The sequence below is a fragment of the Oncorhynchus keta genome, chromosome 29, assembly GCF_023373465.1.
Source record: "Oncorhynchus keta strain PuntledgeMale-10-30-2019 chromosome 29, Oket_V2, whole genome shotgun sequence".
Classification (NCBI taxonomy): Eukaryota; Metazoa; Chordata; class Actinopteri; order Salmoniformes; family Salmonidae; genus Oncorhynchus; species Oncorhynchus keta.
In genome coordinates this window covers 20750738-20769603 of record NC_068449.1, presented here as the reverse complement: position 1 = coordinate 20769603, position 18866 = coordinate 20750738, and the positions used below count along the sequence as shown (strand labels likewise).

The window sequence follows — 18866 nt, the reverse complement described above, 5'->3', positions numbered from 1 at the left end:
TGCTTTCAAAAATGTTATTAGATTAAAAACGGAGTATACATTATATTATACAGTCTTTACAGCCCTATTAGGCTAGATGAAAGAAACATTCAATCTACCATTAAAACCTATGGTATGTCAATTGCTTGCACATGTAATATTAAGCTTCTGGAGAAGTGCGACGTCAGATATTTCCTTATGAGGACATTGGTTGCTTGAGACAATAAGGGGGATGTCTAGAACATGCTAAAATTGGACTTGTTCCTTGCTATTTTCAAACTTAAATCTCCAACTACTTCAATGCTGTATGTGATTAGGTACAATATGATCAGACATTTATGAAGCAGGTGTGTGCGACTGTTTGTGTGTCTCGCTCTCTCTCCGTACCCTCGCAGAAGGGGCAGCATTCTCCTGGGATCTTGACTGGGTTCTGGCAGCTCTGTTTGCAGGCCATGGCGGTACAGTGAGGGTCTCCATCCACACACTGACAGAAGGTGCAGTCATCCTCCTTCCACTGCTCCTCGTGGCCACGCAGCTTGTTGTTTACCCAGCAGCTGGCCTCCGTGCTGTCCATAGACAGGAGCTCCACATCTGGACACACAGAGAGGAAGACACAGATAGAGGCTGGGATCAGAAGGAGAGAAGTGTGGGAACTATACTGTGCTCTTTGGTATACCATCCTTACTTGTAAATACTGTGAGGTACATATGCTGTATGACACACAACTGTAGGATTGTTTTGCAGCCTCAATTCATCTGGACATCGACTCTCCAAAGTGTTGAAAGCATTGAGCATGAAAAACCAAGCAGAGTTGCAGTTCTTGACACAAACCGGTGCACCTGGCACCTACTACCATACCCCGTTAATAGGCACTTAAATGTAGTCTTGCCAATTCACCCTCTGAATGGCACATATGCACAATCCATGTCTCAATTGTCCCAAGGTTTAAAAATCCTTCTTTAACCTGTCTCCTCCTTCATCTACACTGAGTGGATTTAACAAGTGACATTCTTAAGAGACCATAGCTTTTACCTGGATTCACCTGGTCAGTCTGTCATTAAAAGAGCAGGTGTTCTTAATGTTTTGTATACTCATTGTATGTACATATCCACATAATTGAGTTAACAAAGTACTGGGTAGAATCAGAGGTGTGAGAAGCAGGATATTGCTGGAGGGACCAGGAGAAACTGGCAGCCACCAAGACCGGTGGAAGAACACTCCAAAGCTCTTTAAGGAGTCAGAGAGGATGTAAAGAAACTGTACAGGGATCTAATGTAGTGTAGGTCTAATGTATAATGTATGTATTTCGAGCTAGATGGAAGAGCATGGTATCAGATAATTTCATATTGGAGCGAGATTAGTTCATTAAAAGCAAGACAGACATATCTAATTTCCTGTCTCTGCAGTGTCCAGTCCATCCCTTTAAGAGGAGTTACCCTCAGCCATGTGCATGTCACACAGATCCAGTTTCACCAGTGCCCCCGAAGGCCAAAGACCAGTTCAGGGTTCACCGTCAAATTTCACTCCAAAGCAAGAAATCCCATTCAAGAGCATTTCATGCATAACATGCGGTTTTACCCATTTGTTTGAAGTCTAGGACCAGCAACATAATAAAGCCAACTGTTTAAGAAGCAACCCAGAAAACACATTGTGCTTAGAATTCTGGGACCTGTTCTGATGACTTGAGTTTAAATAACTATAATTGTTTTTTGTTCAACTGTTTATTGGTAACAGAGGCAGGACATTACCACAGCAGCAGTAGTGTGTGTGTGTGTGTGTGTGTGTGTGTGTGTGTGTGTGTGTGTGTGTGTGTGTGTGTGTGTGTGTGTGTGTGTGTGTGTGTGTGTGTGTGTGTGTGTGTGTGTGTGTGTGAGAGAGTCTGTGTGTGTGTGAGAGTCTGTGTGTGTGTGTGTGTGTGTGTGTGTGTGTGTGTGTGTGTGTGTGTGTGTGTGTGTGTGTGTGTGTGTGTGTGTGTGTGTGTGTGTGTGTGTGTGTTAGTGTGTGTGTGTGTGGTGAAGAAGGGGGTTATCCCTAAGGCCAACGTCCTATTTGCCAATTTTGATTCCAGCAGAGATTTGGCTGCTGTGATTCCTCCGTCTGTCTGTGATTACCACGAATATGAAGCAGCTCTGCTTTTCTCTCTTTCTATCCATCTCTCACACTATCAATAGTGAGCCTAAAAATACACATTGTATTGCACTCACACACAAGCCTTCAAGCACTTTTAGGGTTTTAGTTGACCTGACCAGCCTACGAAAAGGATTAGAACAGGTATGCAGCTGTGCCTTGTAAATGAGACAGCTATCAGGTACAGAACCGGAGGTTCCTCTTAATAACGACCATGAACCAGGTGCCACCCCCAGCTTACCACAATAACTCTGACTATAGCCTCCTCAATGACTGGAGCTTTGGCCAAGCAGGGGTACAAGATGAAAGCATTCCCCACCATCTCAGGGGCTGAACATTCCAGGTGTACCTCCGACACTGACCTCCAATAACCTCCCTGTCTCCCTCCCTCTCATGTGTCTGATCAATTACAAAAACACAGGCAGACAAATCTGGCTACCACCATCACCATTATACACTGAAAAAGAAGCTGATATAGAAGATCAAACATTTACATTTGTTTAAATCCCTGTTAGTAAACATTTCTTCTTTGCCAAGATAATCCATCCACCTGACAGGTGTGGTATATCAAGAAACTGATTAAACAGCATGATCGTTACACAGGTGCACCTTGTGCTGGGGACACTAAAAGGCCACTCTAAAATGTGCAGTTTTGTCACACAACACTAAATGTCACAGATGTCTCAAGTTTTGAAAGAGCGTGCAATTGGCATGCTAACTGCAGGAATGTCCACCAGAGCTGTTGCCAGATAATTGAATGCTAATTTCTCTACCATAAGCTGTCTTCAACAACGTTTTAGAATTTGTAAGTACAACCGGCCTCAGAACCGCAAACCACGTGTAGCCACCCCAGCCCAGGACCTCCACATCCGGCTTCTTCCCCTGCTGGATCGTCTGAGACAGCTGATGAAACTGAGTTTTCACAACTGAAGAATTTCTGCACAGAAACAGTCTCAGTGAAGCTCATTTGCATGCTCGTCGTCCTCACCAGGGTCTTGACTTGACTGCAGCTCGACGTTGTAACCGACTTCAGAGAGCAAATGCTTACCTTCGATGGCCACTGGCAAGCTGGAGAAGTGTGCTCTTCCTGGATGAATCCCGATTTCAACTGTACCAGGCAGATGGCAGATGGTGTTGTGTGGGTGAGCGGTTTGCTGATGTCAACGTTGTGAACAGAGTGCCCCATGGTGGCGGAGGGGTTATGGTATGGGCAGGCATAAGATACGGACAATGAACACAATTGCATTTTATCATTTGCATTTTGGCAATTTGAATGCACAGAGATACCGTGACGAGATCCTGATACCCATTGTAGTGCCATTCATCAGCATGATAATGCACAGCCCATGTCGCAAGGATCTGTACACAATTCCTGGAAGCTAAAAATGTATGACAGCGTGTTTCAGTTTCCTCCAATATCCAGCAACTTCGCACAGCCACTGAAGAGGAGTGGGACAACATTCCACAACATTCCACAGGCCACAACAGTCTGATCAACTCTATGCGAAGGAGATCTGTCACACTGCATAAGGCAAAATATGGTCACCAGATACTGACTGGTTTTCTGTTCCACCCCCATACTTTATTTTATCTGTGACCAACAGATGCATTTCTGTATTCCCAGTTATGTGAAAGCCATAGATTAGGGCCTAATGAATTGATTTAACGTTATATGAACTGTAACTCAGTGAAATCTTTGAAATTGTTACGTTGTGTTTATTTTTTTGCTCAGTGTACTTCACCAGACAGTGTACTTCACCAGACAGTGTACTTCACCAGACAGTGTACTTCACCAGACAGTGTACTTCACCAGACAATGTACTTCACCAGACAGTGTACTTCACCAGACAGTGTACTTCAACAGACAATGTATTTCACCAGACAGTGTACTTCACCAGACAGTGTACTTCACCAGACAGTCATCTGTTGTCCACATGCGCTGCCCAAACCCTTTCAACAGCTCCAACCGCAGGTACCAGTGTTACCTGCCTCTGAGGACGTGTGTTATAGTGAGGAGATCAGGTACAAACATGTCAACCTCCATTAAAGCTACCAGATATAATGAAGCCAAAGCAGTCACTCAAAGGAGGTTTATGTTCCTGACTTCCTAGACATTGCTAATTCTTTTGACCGGTCCTTGTATGTGAAGCATGTTAATGACTCGAGTTGGATGTAAACGGAAGCGATTAAGGTAAGGCCATTGTATGGCGTGTTGGGTGCCCTGGGAGAGTGGACTAAAGCCTTATGTGCTCGATACGTCTGCCCCCCTGCCTCCCTAGTGCCCCCCTGCCAGTCTGGCCACAATCAACACTAATCACAAACGGCCTCCCTGACTGTGTCAGCTCACCTCCACAAATCTAGTCGTGTCATACGAAACCTCACTTATCTATAAAACATCTATGTCTGTTATAGATACTGTTGTTTAACTTTTGATGTGTGTACCTGTAACGGATGTGAAACGGCTAGTTTAGTTAGCGGTGGTGCGCGCTAAATAGCGTTTCAATCGGGGACGTCACTTGCTCTGAGACCTTGAAGTAGTCGTGGAGCGATGGGTAACGATGCTTCGAGGGTGACTGTTGTTGATGTGTGCAGAAAATCCCTGGTTCGCGCCCTGGTATGGGTGAGGGGACGTTCTAAAGTTATACTGGTACATACCTATGCATACTGGGCAGCATTCTCCCTCCGGGATGTAGAAGTTCTCACAGTCGAGTTCCGCACATTCTGCTTTGGAGCAGAAGGATATCCCTCCTCGGCACTGGCAGAGCCAGCACGTGTCCATACGGTACACCTCCTCCTCTGAAAACTCCTTCCCGTTGTGGACACACTTGGGAGAAACTGGGAAAGTGGAAGAGGAAACAGATTCTGTCAACCTGAACGATATGTAGGGCTCTTGATGGCTAACATACACGAATGGCTGGCTCATTCATCCCCCCTCCTCTCCCCTGTAACTATTCCCCAAGTTGTTGCTGTAAATGAGAATGTGTTCTCAGTCAACTTACCTGGTAAGATAAGGGTTAAATAAATAAATTAAATAAATGAACATACTATGCTTAAACCATCCCATTTGGTATGTATAAAATACATTATCCACCCCAGGACAGAATGAGTTTGTTGCTTCTGTATCTGTGTATTAACTCAGAAGCAATAATTACAGTGTAGCAAGCTGTGGATGGGAGAGCAGTGTGTTGTGGTAAAGTCGTGTAGAGCGAGGCACTTGGGCACTGGGCTCCAACAGCATTAGACAATGAAGCCAGCTCCATTAGGTGGAATTCAGCAGAGATTTGTGAAGTCTTGGTGGAGACAGCACTCGCGGCATAGCTCAGCTCAGCTCAACCCAGCGCTGGGTAAAAGAAAACAGCAGCAGACTGTGCTGGTACAGTGTGGTCTGGAGAGCTGGGATGCAGACAGCAGACAGGCCCAGTAAAGCCAGCGTAACTTCCGGCGCTGACAGAGATGGCTGCCTCGCTTCGCGTTCCTAGGAAACTATGCAGTTTTTTTTTTTTTTTACGTGTTATTTCTTACATTGGTACCCCAGGTCATCTTAGGTTTCATTACATACAGTCGAGAAGAACTACTGAATATAAGAGCAGCGTCAACTCACCATCAGTATGACCAAGAATATGACTTTCGCCAAGCAGACCCTGTGTTCTGCCTTTCACCCAGGACACTTCAGCCGACGTGAGGAAAACATTTAAACGTGCCAACCCTCGCAAGGCTGCAGGCCCAGACGGCATCCCCAGCCGCGCCCTCAGAGCATGCGCAGACCAGCTGGCTGGTGTGTTTACGGACATATTCAATCAATCCCTATCCCAGTCTTGTTCCCACATGCTTCAAGAGGGCCACCATTGTTCCTGTTCCCAAGAAAGCTAAGGTAACTGAGCTAAACGACTACTCACTTCCGTCATCATGAAGTGCTTTGAGAGACTAGTCAAGGACCATATCACCTCCACCCTACCTGACACCCTAGACGCACTCCAATTTGCTTACCGCCCAAATAGGTCCACAGACGATGCAATCTCAACCACACTGCACACTGCCCTAACCCATCTGGACAAGAGGAATACCTATGTGAGAATGCTGTTCATCGACTACAGCTCGACATTTAACACCATAGTGCCCTCCAAGCTCGTCATCAAGCTGGGTCTCGACCCCGCCCTGTGCAACTGGGTACTGGACTTCCTGACGGGCCGCCCTCAGGTGGTGAGGGTAGGCAACAACATCTCCACCCCGCTGATCCTCAACACTGGGGCCCCACAATGGTGCGTTCTGAGCCCTCTCCTGTACTCCCTGTTCACCCACGACTGCGTGGCCACGCACGCCTCCAACTCAATCATCAAGTTTGCGGATGACACAACAGTGGTAGGCTTGATTACCAACAACGACGAGACGACCTACAGGGAGGAGGCGAGGGCCCTCGGAGTGTGGTGTCAGTAAAATAACCTCACACTCAACGTCAACAAAACTGAGGAGATGATTGTGGACTTCAGGAAACAGCAGAGGGAACACCCCCCTATCCACATCGATGGAACAGTAGTGGAGTAAGTTTGAAGTTCCTCGGCGTACACATCACAGACAAACTGAATTGGTCCACCCACACAGACAGCATCACGAAGAAGGCGCAGCAGCGCCTCTTCAACCTCAGGAGGCTGAAGAAATTTGGCTTGTCGCCAAAAGCACTCACAAACTTCTACAGATGCACAATCGAGAGCATCCTGTCAGGCTGTATCACCGCCTGGTACGGCAACTGCTCCGTCCACAACCGTACGGCTCTCCAGAGGGTAGTGAGGTCTGCACAACGCATCACCGGGGGCAAACTACCTGCCCTCCAGGACACCTACACCACCCGATGTCACAGGAAGGCCATAAAGATCATCAAGGACAGCAACCACCCGAGCCACTGCCTGTTCACCCCGCTATCATCCAGAAGGCTAGGTCAGTACAGGTGCATCAAAGCTGGGACCGAGAGACTGAAAAACAGCTTCTATCTCAAGGCCATCAGACTGTTAAACAGCCACCACTAACATTGAGTGGCTGCTGCCAACACACTGACTCAACTCTAGCCACTTTAATAATGGGAATTGATGGGAAATGATGTAAAATATATCACTAGCCACTTTAAACAATGCTACCTAATATAATGTTTACATACCCTACATTATTCATCTCATATGTATACGTATATACTGTACTCTATATCATCTACTGCATCCTTATGTAATACATGTATCACTAGCCACTTTAACTATGCCACTTTGTTTACATACTCATCTCATATGTATATACTGTACTCAATACCATCTACTGTATCTTGCCTATGCCGCTCTGTACCATCACTCATTCATATATCTTTATGTACATATTCTTTATCCCCTTACACTTGTGTCTATAAGGTAGTAGTTTTGGAATTGTTAGCTAGATTACTTGTTGGTTATTACTGCATTGTCGGAACTAGAAGCACAAGCATTTCGCTACACTCGCACTAACATCTGCTAACCATGTGTATGTGACAAATAAAATGTGATTTGATTTGAAGTACCGGAAACCTCAGCTGTCTGTCTCCAAACGCCGGCCCATAGAACAATGACTACCGTACGGATCATTAGAGACTCATAACAAGCCCCGAGCAGCCGCCTCGCAGACACAACTGTCCACTCAGTGCACGCGATACTCCTGGAACACTCCGAGAGATAGTGTGTGTGTGTGTGTGTGTGTGTGTGTGTGTGTGTGTGTGTGTGTGTGTGTGTGTGTGTGTGTGTGTGTGTGTGTGTGTGTGTGTGCGTGCGGTGAAGAACAAGCCCATTCTCTATTTAGTTTATTAAAGTTCCATCATTTACATTTCCATAATTTCATTCAGATGGATTCTGTGTTTTTGCCAAATAAACAAGAGGGGATGTTGACAAACTAACTCAGTGATTACCACAGCCATTTGTCTTTGACAATTTCACTGACAATGCCTATGACTCAGGGTCTTGAAAGACCACATTAACTTCTCATCAAAACCATGATGATTTAGCTACTGCTTGAGAGTGATTATGTAAACAAGTCATGGTTTGATATGCCATGGAGGGGTAAATAACTGCCCAGATGCTAACAGATGTAGCGAGCCCCACTAAGGTTTCCATCTGTATACCATACCCTGGTAGAGCACTGCTCTGACCCTTCTCCTTGCCCCCTGGACCAGCCCTGCACTTTAATACAAAGCAGGTGGGCCAACTGAGTTGAAAGTAAAGCAGTGATTCTCTGCCTGCCTGCCTGCCTGCCTGCCTGCCTGCCTGCCTGCCTGCCTGCCTGCCTGCCTCCCTGCCTGCCTGCCTGCCTGCCTCCCTGCCTGCCTGCCTGCCTCCCTGCCTTCCTGCGAGAAAATACAATAAGCACTTTGCCAGACAGAAATGTAAATGCATGGAAAAAATAGGAAGTCAAAAGGCAGGATGTTCACGTGATTTCCACAGTATTTGTTAATGGTAATCCCTAAAACAAACTGGAGGCTGGAACACTAAATTCCATTCATTCTTTTTAACCGACTGGATTCAAAATGTAAAAAAATATCAGACTGGATTCACTTCTAAAACCAAAGTTGCGCCCCTGCATGAAACCCTGACTTTGGCCCACCCTAAAACATTCATTACATTCAACATGGTGTGACCGTCTCTTCCAGCAAACAAACATGTAAAACCAAATTATAAACCAAAAATCTGAGGGAATTTTCTCAATGGAGGTCTCAGCATATTAATTCTGGTGAATCCAATTTCCTCCCATATAATGCACATCAAGTCTTCTACCATGCATTATTGATTAAAATTGCCAGACACTTCGTGTGGTTGTAGAGCTTGATTCAAGTTCACAGCTTTAATGTTCTTGGAAAGCAAGTACCATACTAGTCTACATCAAGTTGTGGTTAAACCTAAATGCTACATGCGATGAAGTCCATACTGTTTGCTCGTCGAAGGGCTGATAAACAGTAGGCTGCTGTTAACACGGTCGTTTGGAACCATCTGTAATATCAGATGACATCAGGTCAGGAAGGCCATGCCAGCTCCTGCCCAGCCACCCAGACCCATTCTTCAGCCAGAGCTGGAAACGTCTTGTCAAACATGGCCAAAACACACAGGTCAGACCCATTGTCATAGTACTCTGTACACTGACCCTGACCAAATACCCACCAAAAGCCAACCTCAGGTCTGTAAAAACATTTGTTCAATGCCTTAGGTCACTGAAAGTTGGGTACTATTATGTGTTCCATTGCAAAATACTCTAGGAATCCCAAACGTTGTGATTAATGAATCGGATTAGAATTTGTTTTGTGGATGGGTTTTAGTGTTTGTGAGTGACCCAACCATTAGCGAACAGTCATTCATTTTGAGCCCCACCTGTTTAGCAAAAAACAACAAAACAAAAAACAATTGTTTGTTGTTGTTGCCTGTTTTGTATGTTATTTTGGCATTAATACATGCCACATATCAGTTTGCAAACCATGTAAAAAATAAATAATTGAGTTAATAAAGCCACATAAAAAAACATTTCAGCCTAGCTCAGTGCTTTCTGAGGTGGTGGGGCAGCCAGTGGAAAATACAGAACATAGTTGGTAATGTTCTCTAGTTGCATCATGATTGGCTCGTGTTCTGTCACTCATGGGAACACTACGTCACCACAAAATCTACTGGGTAGAGCTCGAAAATTTAAGCCCCTTGGGTGCTGCCATAGAGTTACATTAGAAGTGCTATTCCAAGAAGGTCATTGGCCACAGGTAAAATTACGTCAAATCATGTTATATCTACCATAGCTTTGATTGGACTGATCATGTCAACATCATACTTTCAAAATCTTAGCTAGCAAGCCAGACAAGCAGTCATCGTAAAGAATCAAGTTGACAATCTACTGGAAAATAATTTTCAAGCCTTGTCATATGAAGAGAAATTATAGACAAAAAATATCGGTGCTCATCGGCCATTGGACATAACCATTACACAACAAGTTGAAAATTGCAAATTGGCTAACAATTGGCAAAGCAATCACTAGCCTGACATTCAGTGGAGAGGGTGTGTGGTCCAAGTCTGGGTTTAAGGGTCTCTTTTCCAAGCTTAAGGATAAACATTCCCATGCAACACCAAAGGTTGAATACATTGGGCATGCTATCAATCCAGCATGACTTCTGCCATGTTCAAAACCAGTGGGAACTGTGAAAAAAATTTGCTCAGACTGGGAAGATACGTTTTGAACGTTCATCCAACTCAGAATTCCATAGCGGGAGCTCTGGCCTCTTTTTAGAGCTCTGACCTGAAGATCATTGACGTCCTGATTCAACCTTGTTTTTTCAGAGTTCCCAGTTGTCTTGAAAGCACCATAAATCCAGAGAATGTCAGACTTTGATGACAAAGTTTGATGACAAAATTTGCCCACAAGAAAGACCGCCGCACCACCGTACTGTTCAAGTGAAGACAGCACAACAAGGTGATTCCAAAAATGAATTGTATGCTACTGCATAAATTATGTAATATGCCAGGGAGATATGTATACTGTAGCTAAGAAATTCATTCTAAGTGTATGTTGTGTAGTAAGATGTTAGTAGGCCATGTGCCTCACTCTAATACTTTGGTCTCTTTCTCCCTGACAACTTATCATACTGTACTAACTTGGTGGTGTACATGTAGCCTACAGCCTGTGTTAGAGAAATGTCATCCATTATTATTGTAAAAGCTTTCATTGTCTGCTTCTATGCCCCCTTTATTTATCCTATGGTTCTGACTTGGTGTACAAGGAGATTTTTAAAATATATTTCTTAATTTAACCTTTTTTTAACCAGGTAGGCAAGTTGAGAACAAGTTCTCATTTACAATTGCGACCTGGCCAAGATAAAGCAAAGCAGTTCGACACATACAACAACACAGAGTTACACATGGAGTAAAACAAACACAGTCAGTATTCTGCCCTTGAGTTGTAATACAGTAGAAAAAATAAGTCTATATACAATGTGAGCAAATGAGGTGAGATAAGGGAGGTAAAGGCAAAAAAAAGGCCATGGTGGTGAAGTAAATACAATATAGCAAGTAAAACACTGGAATGGTAGATTTGCAGTGGAAGAATGTGCAAGGTAGAGATAGAAATAATGGGGTGCAAAGGAGCAAAAATAAATAAATACAGTAGGGGGAGAGGTGGTTGTTTGGGCTAAATTATAGATGGCCTATGTACAGGTGCAGTAATCTGTGAGCTGCTCTGAGCTGGTGCTTAAAGCTAGTGAGGGAGATAAGTGTTTCCAGTTTCAGAGATTTTTGTAGTTCGTTCCAGTCATTGGCAGCAGAGAACTGGAAGGAGAGGCGGCCAAAGGAAGAATTGGTTTTGGGGGTGACCAGAGAGATATACCTGCTGGAGCGCATGCTACAGGTGGGTGCTGCTATGGTGACCAGCAGGGTCTTGTAGATGACCTGGAGCCAGTGGGTTTGGTGACGAGTATGAAGCGCGGGCCAGCCAACTAGAGCGTACAGGTCACAGTGGTGGGTAGTATATAGGGCTTTGGTGACAAAACGGATGGTACTGTGATAGACTGCATCCAATTTATTGAGTAGGGTATTGAATACTGTATAATAGTAGGGTATAAGAATACTGTAAGAATGGCCCATGTTCTGAATTCTGTCGCTGTACATTTCAAAAGTGCTGAACAAATAGTTATATTGACGTCTTAGCTCAAGCATTAATGTCTTAATCGAAATTACAGATTGCCTCTCATCCGCTCATCATTCATTCCCTTAAGCCATAGTTTGTACATCTCAATTGTCAGTAGAAATCACATTTCTTTAAGCAACTCAGCCATATCATCTTTTTTTTAAAGGCATTAAGTGAGGCTGAATGAACTGTTTCGCTGCCAGACAAGGCTCTATTGATAATCCGGTGTAGCAGTGGTAAGGATTCACTCCATGATGCTGAAAAGAAAGCTGTGCTGTTGGGACAGCTTTATATAGGCCCTAATAGTTTGTGGGAACCGTTTGTCACCATTATAGTGCAATTAATGTATTGTTTAGTGCTGTGTTGTGAGGTGGCTTTGCTGGCATGCATATTTGAATTTGCCGGGGCAATATTTACATGCTAAAGTCACCACTGCACCCAACACATATCCCCAAAGACCTTCTGGGGAGGTCTTGGGGGATACTAGGGGGGTATGTGCCATATCTTCATCCTCAGTCCCTCTCTGTGTGATTTCTAATGTGGACGCAGTCATGCAGAGCTAAATGCCAGTAGGGGAGGCACAAAGGGCATCCAGTTCAGACCCAAAGAGCAGCAGACACTTGTTATCAAAACACTGATCCCCTAGCCTCTGCAGCCGCCATTCAGCCCCTGCCGGCCTGCCTGACTCAACTACACTCCCCCTGGAAGACTGGACCACATAAAAAGCATTCCCATCAATTAACTGTTGAACCTTTTGGATATGTGACCAAGCAGGAACTCTTTGACACTACACAATTTATTATTTTGCAAAAAAACACTCTCTCTCTCAGACAGACAGACAGACAGACAGACAGACAGACAGACAGACAGACAGACAGACAGACAGACATTATTATTGAGATTATGTATTTGGACAACAAATTACCATCTATTTCGTGACTCTCCTTTTCATCACAGAACAATTGTGGGGTTAAATTTCACACCAGCACCACTTCTCTCATCAAATTCATGGCTTGCTATGGTTATATATGTTACCTTTCTGGCACTCGAACATGTCACAGCAGTCTCCTGGCTTGCCGGTGGCCTGACTGAGTGGTACAGTCTTCTGGCCGGAGGGGCACTGGGGCTTGTGGCACTCGCGGAGGTCACAGGTGCACTGGGGGGGCACAGTGGGGCAGCAGCCAGCAGGGGGAGTGTAGCTCTTGGTCAGAACCGAGCCCTCAGGACAGGAAGGTACCGGCAGAGCAGGACATGTGGTCGCGGCACACTTCAGCTCTGAAACACACACACACACAGAGTCAGTCACATACAATAACAAGCCTCTGTAAGGCATGCTGTAGCACCACCTTCAACCCAGCTCCAGGCTACAACAGTGCCCACACTGTTTGCTAGGTGGCAGGGGGAAAGGGGGGAGAGGAGTGGGGCTCCCTGGCCTGCATACAGTGTTAGTGGAACAGTGTTGCTCATGTTGCAGTCATCAGATCCCCTTCACTCCGTGACAGCTTTACAGCATCCTGTTAGGACGGAGAGTGAGAGCTATGCTCGTCTCTAGACACGACAAACCTCTCAGCACATCCTGTCTAAGACCTTTCCTGATCCCTGCTTGCCCACCCACTGGATCCAGCTCTCAATCCAAATAGGCTCTCCATCTCACCAGCCATTAATACAAGGCCATGTTTTACTCAGCCTTTTTTATCCTACCCTGAGCCTTATTTTTGAAATCACACTACACTTAGCATTCCAGGAAGCGTTTGTCTATCGATATGCCAGAGCCAACATAATGGTCTTCATACTCTGGTTAGGGAGTGCAGGTGGCACAGGGGTGTACTTTGGACACTTTCAGGAAAAGAAAAGTGGAGTGCCCCTCTGTCTCATATTGTAGAAGGACAGTAGCTACCTTACGAAGCTTGGATTACCCAATCCTTAACCATTGCTTATTTTGGTTCAACCGTGTCACTGTTATGCATACAGAGTCGAGGGATTGGGTGCTGCAAACTCATGTCCTGTCCTATACAGTGCCTTCCGAAAGTATTCACACCCCTTGCCTTTTCAAAGTTTTGTTGTGTTACAGCCTGAATTTAAAATGTATTTAATTTAGATTTTGTGTCATTGGCCTACACACAATACCCCATAATGTCAAAATGGAATAATGTTTTTTATTTTTATTTGTACAAATTAATTCAAAATGAAAAGCTGAAATGTCCCGAGTCAATAAGTATTCAACCTCTTTGTTATGGCAAGCCTAAATAAGCTCAGGAGTAAAAATGATCTTGACAAGTCACATGATAAGTTGCATGGACTCACTCTGTGTGCAATAATAGTGTTTAACATGATTTTTTTAATGACTACTTCGTCTCTGTTTCCCACACATACAGATAATTGTAAGGTCCCTCAGTCAAACAGTGAATTTCAGGGCCTCCCGGGTGGCGCAGTGGTTAAGGGCGCTGTACTGCAGCATCAGCTGTGCCATCAAAGACTCTGGGATTGCGCCCAGGCTCTGTCATAACCAGCGGCGACCGGGAGGTTCGTGGGGCGATGCACAATTGGCCTAGCGTCATCCAGGTTAGGGAGAGGTTGGCCGGTAGGGATGTCCTTGTCTCATGGTGCACCAGCAACTCCTGTGGCGGGACGGGCGCAGTGCGTGCTAACCAAGATTGCCAGGTGCATGGTGTTTCCTCCGACACATTGGTGCGGCTGGCTTCCGGGTTGGATGCGTGCTGTCTTAAGAAGCAGTGTGGCTTGGTTGGGTTGTGTATCGGAGGACGCATGACTTTCAACCTTCGTCTCTCCCGTACGGGATGCGATGAGACAAGATAGTAGCTACAGTGCCTTGCGAAAGTATTCGGCCCCCTTGAACTTTATGACCTTTTGCCACATTTCAGGCTTCAAACATAAAGATATAAAACTGTATTTTTTTGTGAAGAATCAACAACAAGTGGGACACAATCATGAAGTGGAATTACATTTATTGGATATTTCAACTTTTTTAACAAATCAAAAACTGAAAAATTGGGCGTGCAAAATTATTCAGCCCCCTTAAAACCTGTTGGGGATAGGGCTGTCTACTGCCCCCGCTGGAGTAATTGCGTGCCCATAGTAAACATAATTTTTTTTGTCAAAAGTTGCTAATATATGCAAATAAAAAATATTATTGAATAGAAAACACTCTAAAGCTTCTAAAACCGTTTAAATGATGTCTGTATGTAAAGCAGAACTCTCAGGGCAGTCATTCTCCCAAAATCTCTCTTGTCATCAGAAAAGTTGGCCCAACTGACGTCATCGCCCCCACCCTTTCCAAGCACTTACAGGTCTGGGAACAGTCTCTCTATCTTCAGCGCGATCTCAGCTTTCAATGGGGCTTCTCATTGTGAGAATCGCTTGCTCACGAGAGTTTTGGCGGCCGAAACCTTTCGGTCACGCGAAAAAACAGGTCACTTTTATGCGCGCTCTGCTCCGGTCCTGTCTTTTTCCCAAGATCGATTATACAATGCATGCGTTTCTGTTCGTCCTCACGATTGCTGTACACCTTTACAACATGTTAAAGCTTGATTATGAACTTAGTTTGATAAGTTTAGTCGACATATAATATGTAAGTTTGACGTTTTGGTGCGCATCCACTTGACTTTTGGCTACATTTCAACCGAAATGTGTCGTGTTTGAGAACCGAAAGACACAGACTGCAAAACTAAACGTTGTTTTTGGTAAGTATAATTCCTTCCAGGTCTTCTGATGGAAGAACAGCAAAGGTAAGGGAATATTTATGTGGTAAATTTGGGTTTCTGTGGACTCCAAGATAGAGGAACCATAATGCTACTTTTTGAGCGCCGACTCATAGTATAGCCTAGTGAACGAAACCTGTAACGTTAAAAATAAATGTAACACAGCGATTGCATTCAGAAGAAGTGTATCTAACTATATATATGTAGAACATGCATATTTAGTCAAAGTTTATGATGTGTATTCCTTGTTAGCTGACGTTATCTGCCGGAGCTATCGTCATTTTTTGAACGATGCATCATTGTAAACAGAGATTTATGGATATATATAGCATATTATTGAAAAAAACAAATGTACTGTGTAACATGTTATATTACTGTCATCTGATGAAGATTTCAAAAGGTTAGTGCATTATTTTTCTTTTAATCCTGCGTTTGTTGATTGCATATTTTTTTCAACTTGGCTATGCAAATTAGCTGTGTCTTCGGTGGTGGTTTGACATAAATATGTGCTATGTTTTCGCCGTAAAACATTTTAGAAATCTGACTTGCTGGGTAGATAAACAAGGTGTTTATCTTTCATTTGAGCCATTGGACTTGTTAATGTGTGGAGGTTAAATATTTTTAGGAATATTTTTGCGTTCCATGCTGAACGTGGGGGGGGGTTCCCAAATTGGAACCCTAGTCCCCTTCTGGTTAAGTTAATACTTTGTAGCGTCACCTTTTGCTGCGATTACAGCTGTAAGTCGCTTGGGGTATGTCTCTATCAGTTTTGCACATCGAGAGATTGAAATGTTTTCCCATTCCTCCTTGCAAAACAGCTCGAGCTCAGTGAGGTTGGATGGAGAGCATTTGTGAACAGCAGTTTTCAGTTCTTTCCACAGATTCTCGATTGGATTCAGGTCTGGACTTTGACTTGGCCATTCTAACACCTGGATATGTTTATTTTTGAACCATTCCATTGTAGATTTTGCTTTATGTTTTGGATCATTGTCTTGTTGGAAGACAACTCTCCGTCCCAGTCTCAGGTCTTTTGCAGACTCCATCAGGTTTTCTTCCAGAATGGTCCTGTATTTGGCTCCATCCATCTCCCCATCAATTTTAACCATCTTCCCTGTCCCTGCTGAAGAAAAGCAGGCCCAAACCATGATGCTGCCACCACCATGTTTGACAGTGGGGATGGTGTGTTCAGGGTGATGAGCTGTGTTGCTTTAACGCCAAACATAACGTTTTGCATTTTTGCCAAAAAGTTCAATTTTGGTTTCATCTGACCAGAGCACCTTCTTCCACATGTTTGGTGTGTCTCCCAGGTGGCTTGTGGCAAACTTTAAACAACACTTTTTATGGATATCTTTAAGAAATGGCTTTCTTCTTGCCACTCTTCCATAAAGGCCAGATTTGTGCAATATACGACTGATTGTTGTCCTATGGACAGAGTCTCCCACCTCAGCTGTAGATCTCTGCAGTTCATCCAGAGTGATCATGGGCCTCTTGGCAGCATCTCTGATCAGTCTTCTCCTTATATGAGCTGAAAGTTTAGAGGGACGGCCAGGTCTTGGTAGATTTGCAGTGGTCTGATACTCCTTCCATTTCAATATTATCGCTTGCACAGTGCTCCTTGGGATGTTTAAAGCTTGGGAAATCTTTTTGTATCCAATTCCGGCTTTAAACTTCTTCACAACAGTAATTCGGACCTGCCTGGTGTGTTCCTTGTTAATCATGATGCTCTCTGCGCTTTTAACGGACCTCTGAGACTATCACAGTGCAGGTGCATTTATACGGAGACTTGATTACACACAGATGGATTGTATTTATCATCATTAGTCATTTAGGTCAACATTGGATCATTCAGAGATCCTCACTGAACTTCTGGAGAGAGTTTGCTGCACTGAAAGTAAAGGGGCTGAATAATTTTGCACGCCCAATTTTTCAGTTTTTGATTTGTTAAAATAGTTTTAAATATCCAATAAATGTTGTTCCACTTCATGATTGTGTACCACTTGTTGTTGATTCTTCACAAAAAAATACAGTTTTATATATTTATGTTTGAAGCCTGAAATGTGGCAAAACGTCGCAAAGTTCAAGGGGGCCGAATACTTTCGCAAGGCACTGTACTAAAACAATTGGATACCATGAAATTGGGGAGAAAATTCAAACACTAATTCAACCACAAAGACCAGGGAGGTTTTCCAATACCTTGCCAACATGGGCACCTATTGGTAGATGGGTAAAAAAAATATTAATTACACTTTTGATGGTGTATCAATACACCCAGTCGCTACAAAGATACAGGCGTCCTTCCTAACTCAGTTGCCAGAGTGGAATGAAACAGCTCAGGGATTTCACCATGAGGTCAATGGTGACTTTAAAACAGTTACAGAATTGAAGGGTTGTTATAGGAGGAAACTGATGATGGAGCAACAACATTGTAGTTACTCCACAATACTGACTTAATTGACAGTGAAAAGAAGAAGCCTGTAGTGAATTAAAATATTCCAAACAATGCGTCCTGTTTGCAACAAGGCACTAAAGTAATAGTACAAAAAATTTAATTAAATTCTAGTAATGAATACAAAGTGTTATGTTTGGGTAAAATCCAATACAACACATTACTGAGTACTGCATCATGTTATGGGTATGCGTGTAATCGTTAAGTACTGGGGAGTTTTTCATGATAAAAAAGAAACGCAATGAAGCTAAGCACAGGCAAAATCCTAGAGAAAAACTTGGTTCAGTCTGCTTTCCACCAGACACTGGTAGATTAATTCACTTTTCAACAGGACAATAACCTAAAGCAGATGGTTATTTAATCGATTTTGAATTCAGGCTGTAACACAACAAAATGTGAAATAAGTCAATGGATATGATTACTCTCTGAAGGCACTGTAATTGTCAATGGCTAAATAATTTCACAGATCTCCTGTTTGTAGGATACCAGGTTAGATCTGTGGCTGTTACGAAGGACTGGGAGAGAGTGTGAGGAAGGGAGGAATAAAGGACTGTATGATTGATGACAGTGGAGAAAATTGGTAATTACGTTTCTACTTAATGTCTTCCCTTGGGCCTTTAGGAAAGGAAATGCCATGAAGCTAATAAATAAGTAATTGCCTCATAAGACAGAGAAATGTAATGGCTATGATTGCGTATGGGAAGAATACTTTACAATCTTTGCATGCGTTATGGTTTTGGTGGAAAGAGAATGAAATATAATGAAATTGTGTAACAAGGCTTGGGGTTTGTGGCTCTTTCAGAAGCTAGTTTGTTGATGTCCTTCCCAGACATTTGGCGTTCCCTGGTGCAACACGACTCTAGCAGAGGATGTGTCTCATCCCTGACATTTGAGGGCCTGAAAGAGGATCCCTGAGGCTGTTCCTACCAGATGGGAAA

At 43.8% G+C, this 18866-nt stretch overlaps 1 protein-coding gene across 3 annotated transcripts in view; it reads right to left on the bottom strand.

Moving 5' to 3' along the window:
- Nucleotides 1-18866, bottom strand: part of LOC118362445 (cysteine-rich motor neuron 1 protein-like) — a 51783-nt gene that overhangs the window by 19931 nt on the left and 12986 nt on the right. For all 3 annotated transcript variants that reach the window (XM_035742782.2, XM_035742781.2, XM_052486183.1), the window contains exons 4-6: nucleotides 12799-13038; nucleotides 4762-4941; nucleotides 367-570 (exon numbers count right to left, since the gene is read on the bottom strand). In XM_035742782.2, the coding sequence (XP_035598675.1) occupies nucleotides 367-570; nucleotides 4762-4941; nucleotides 12799-13038 (624 nt within the window). The remainder of the gene's footprint in view (nucleotides 1-366; nucleotides 571-4761; nucleotides 4942-12798; nucleotides 13039-18866) is intronic.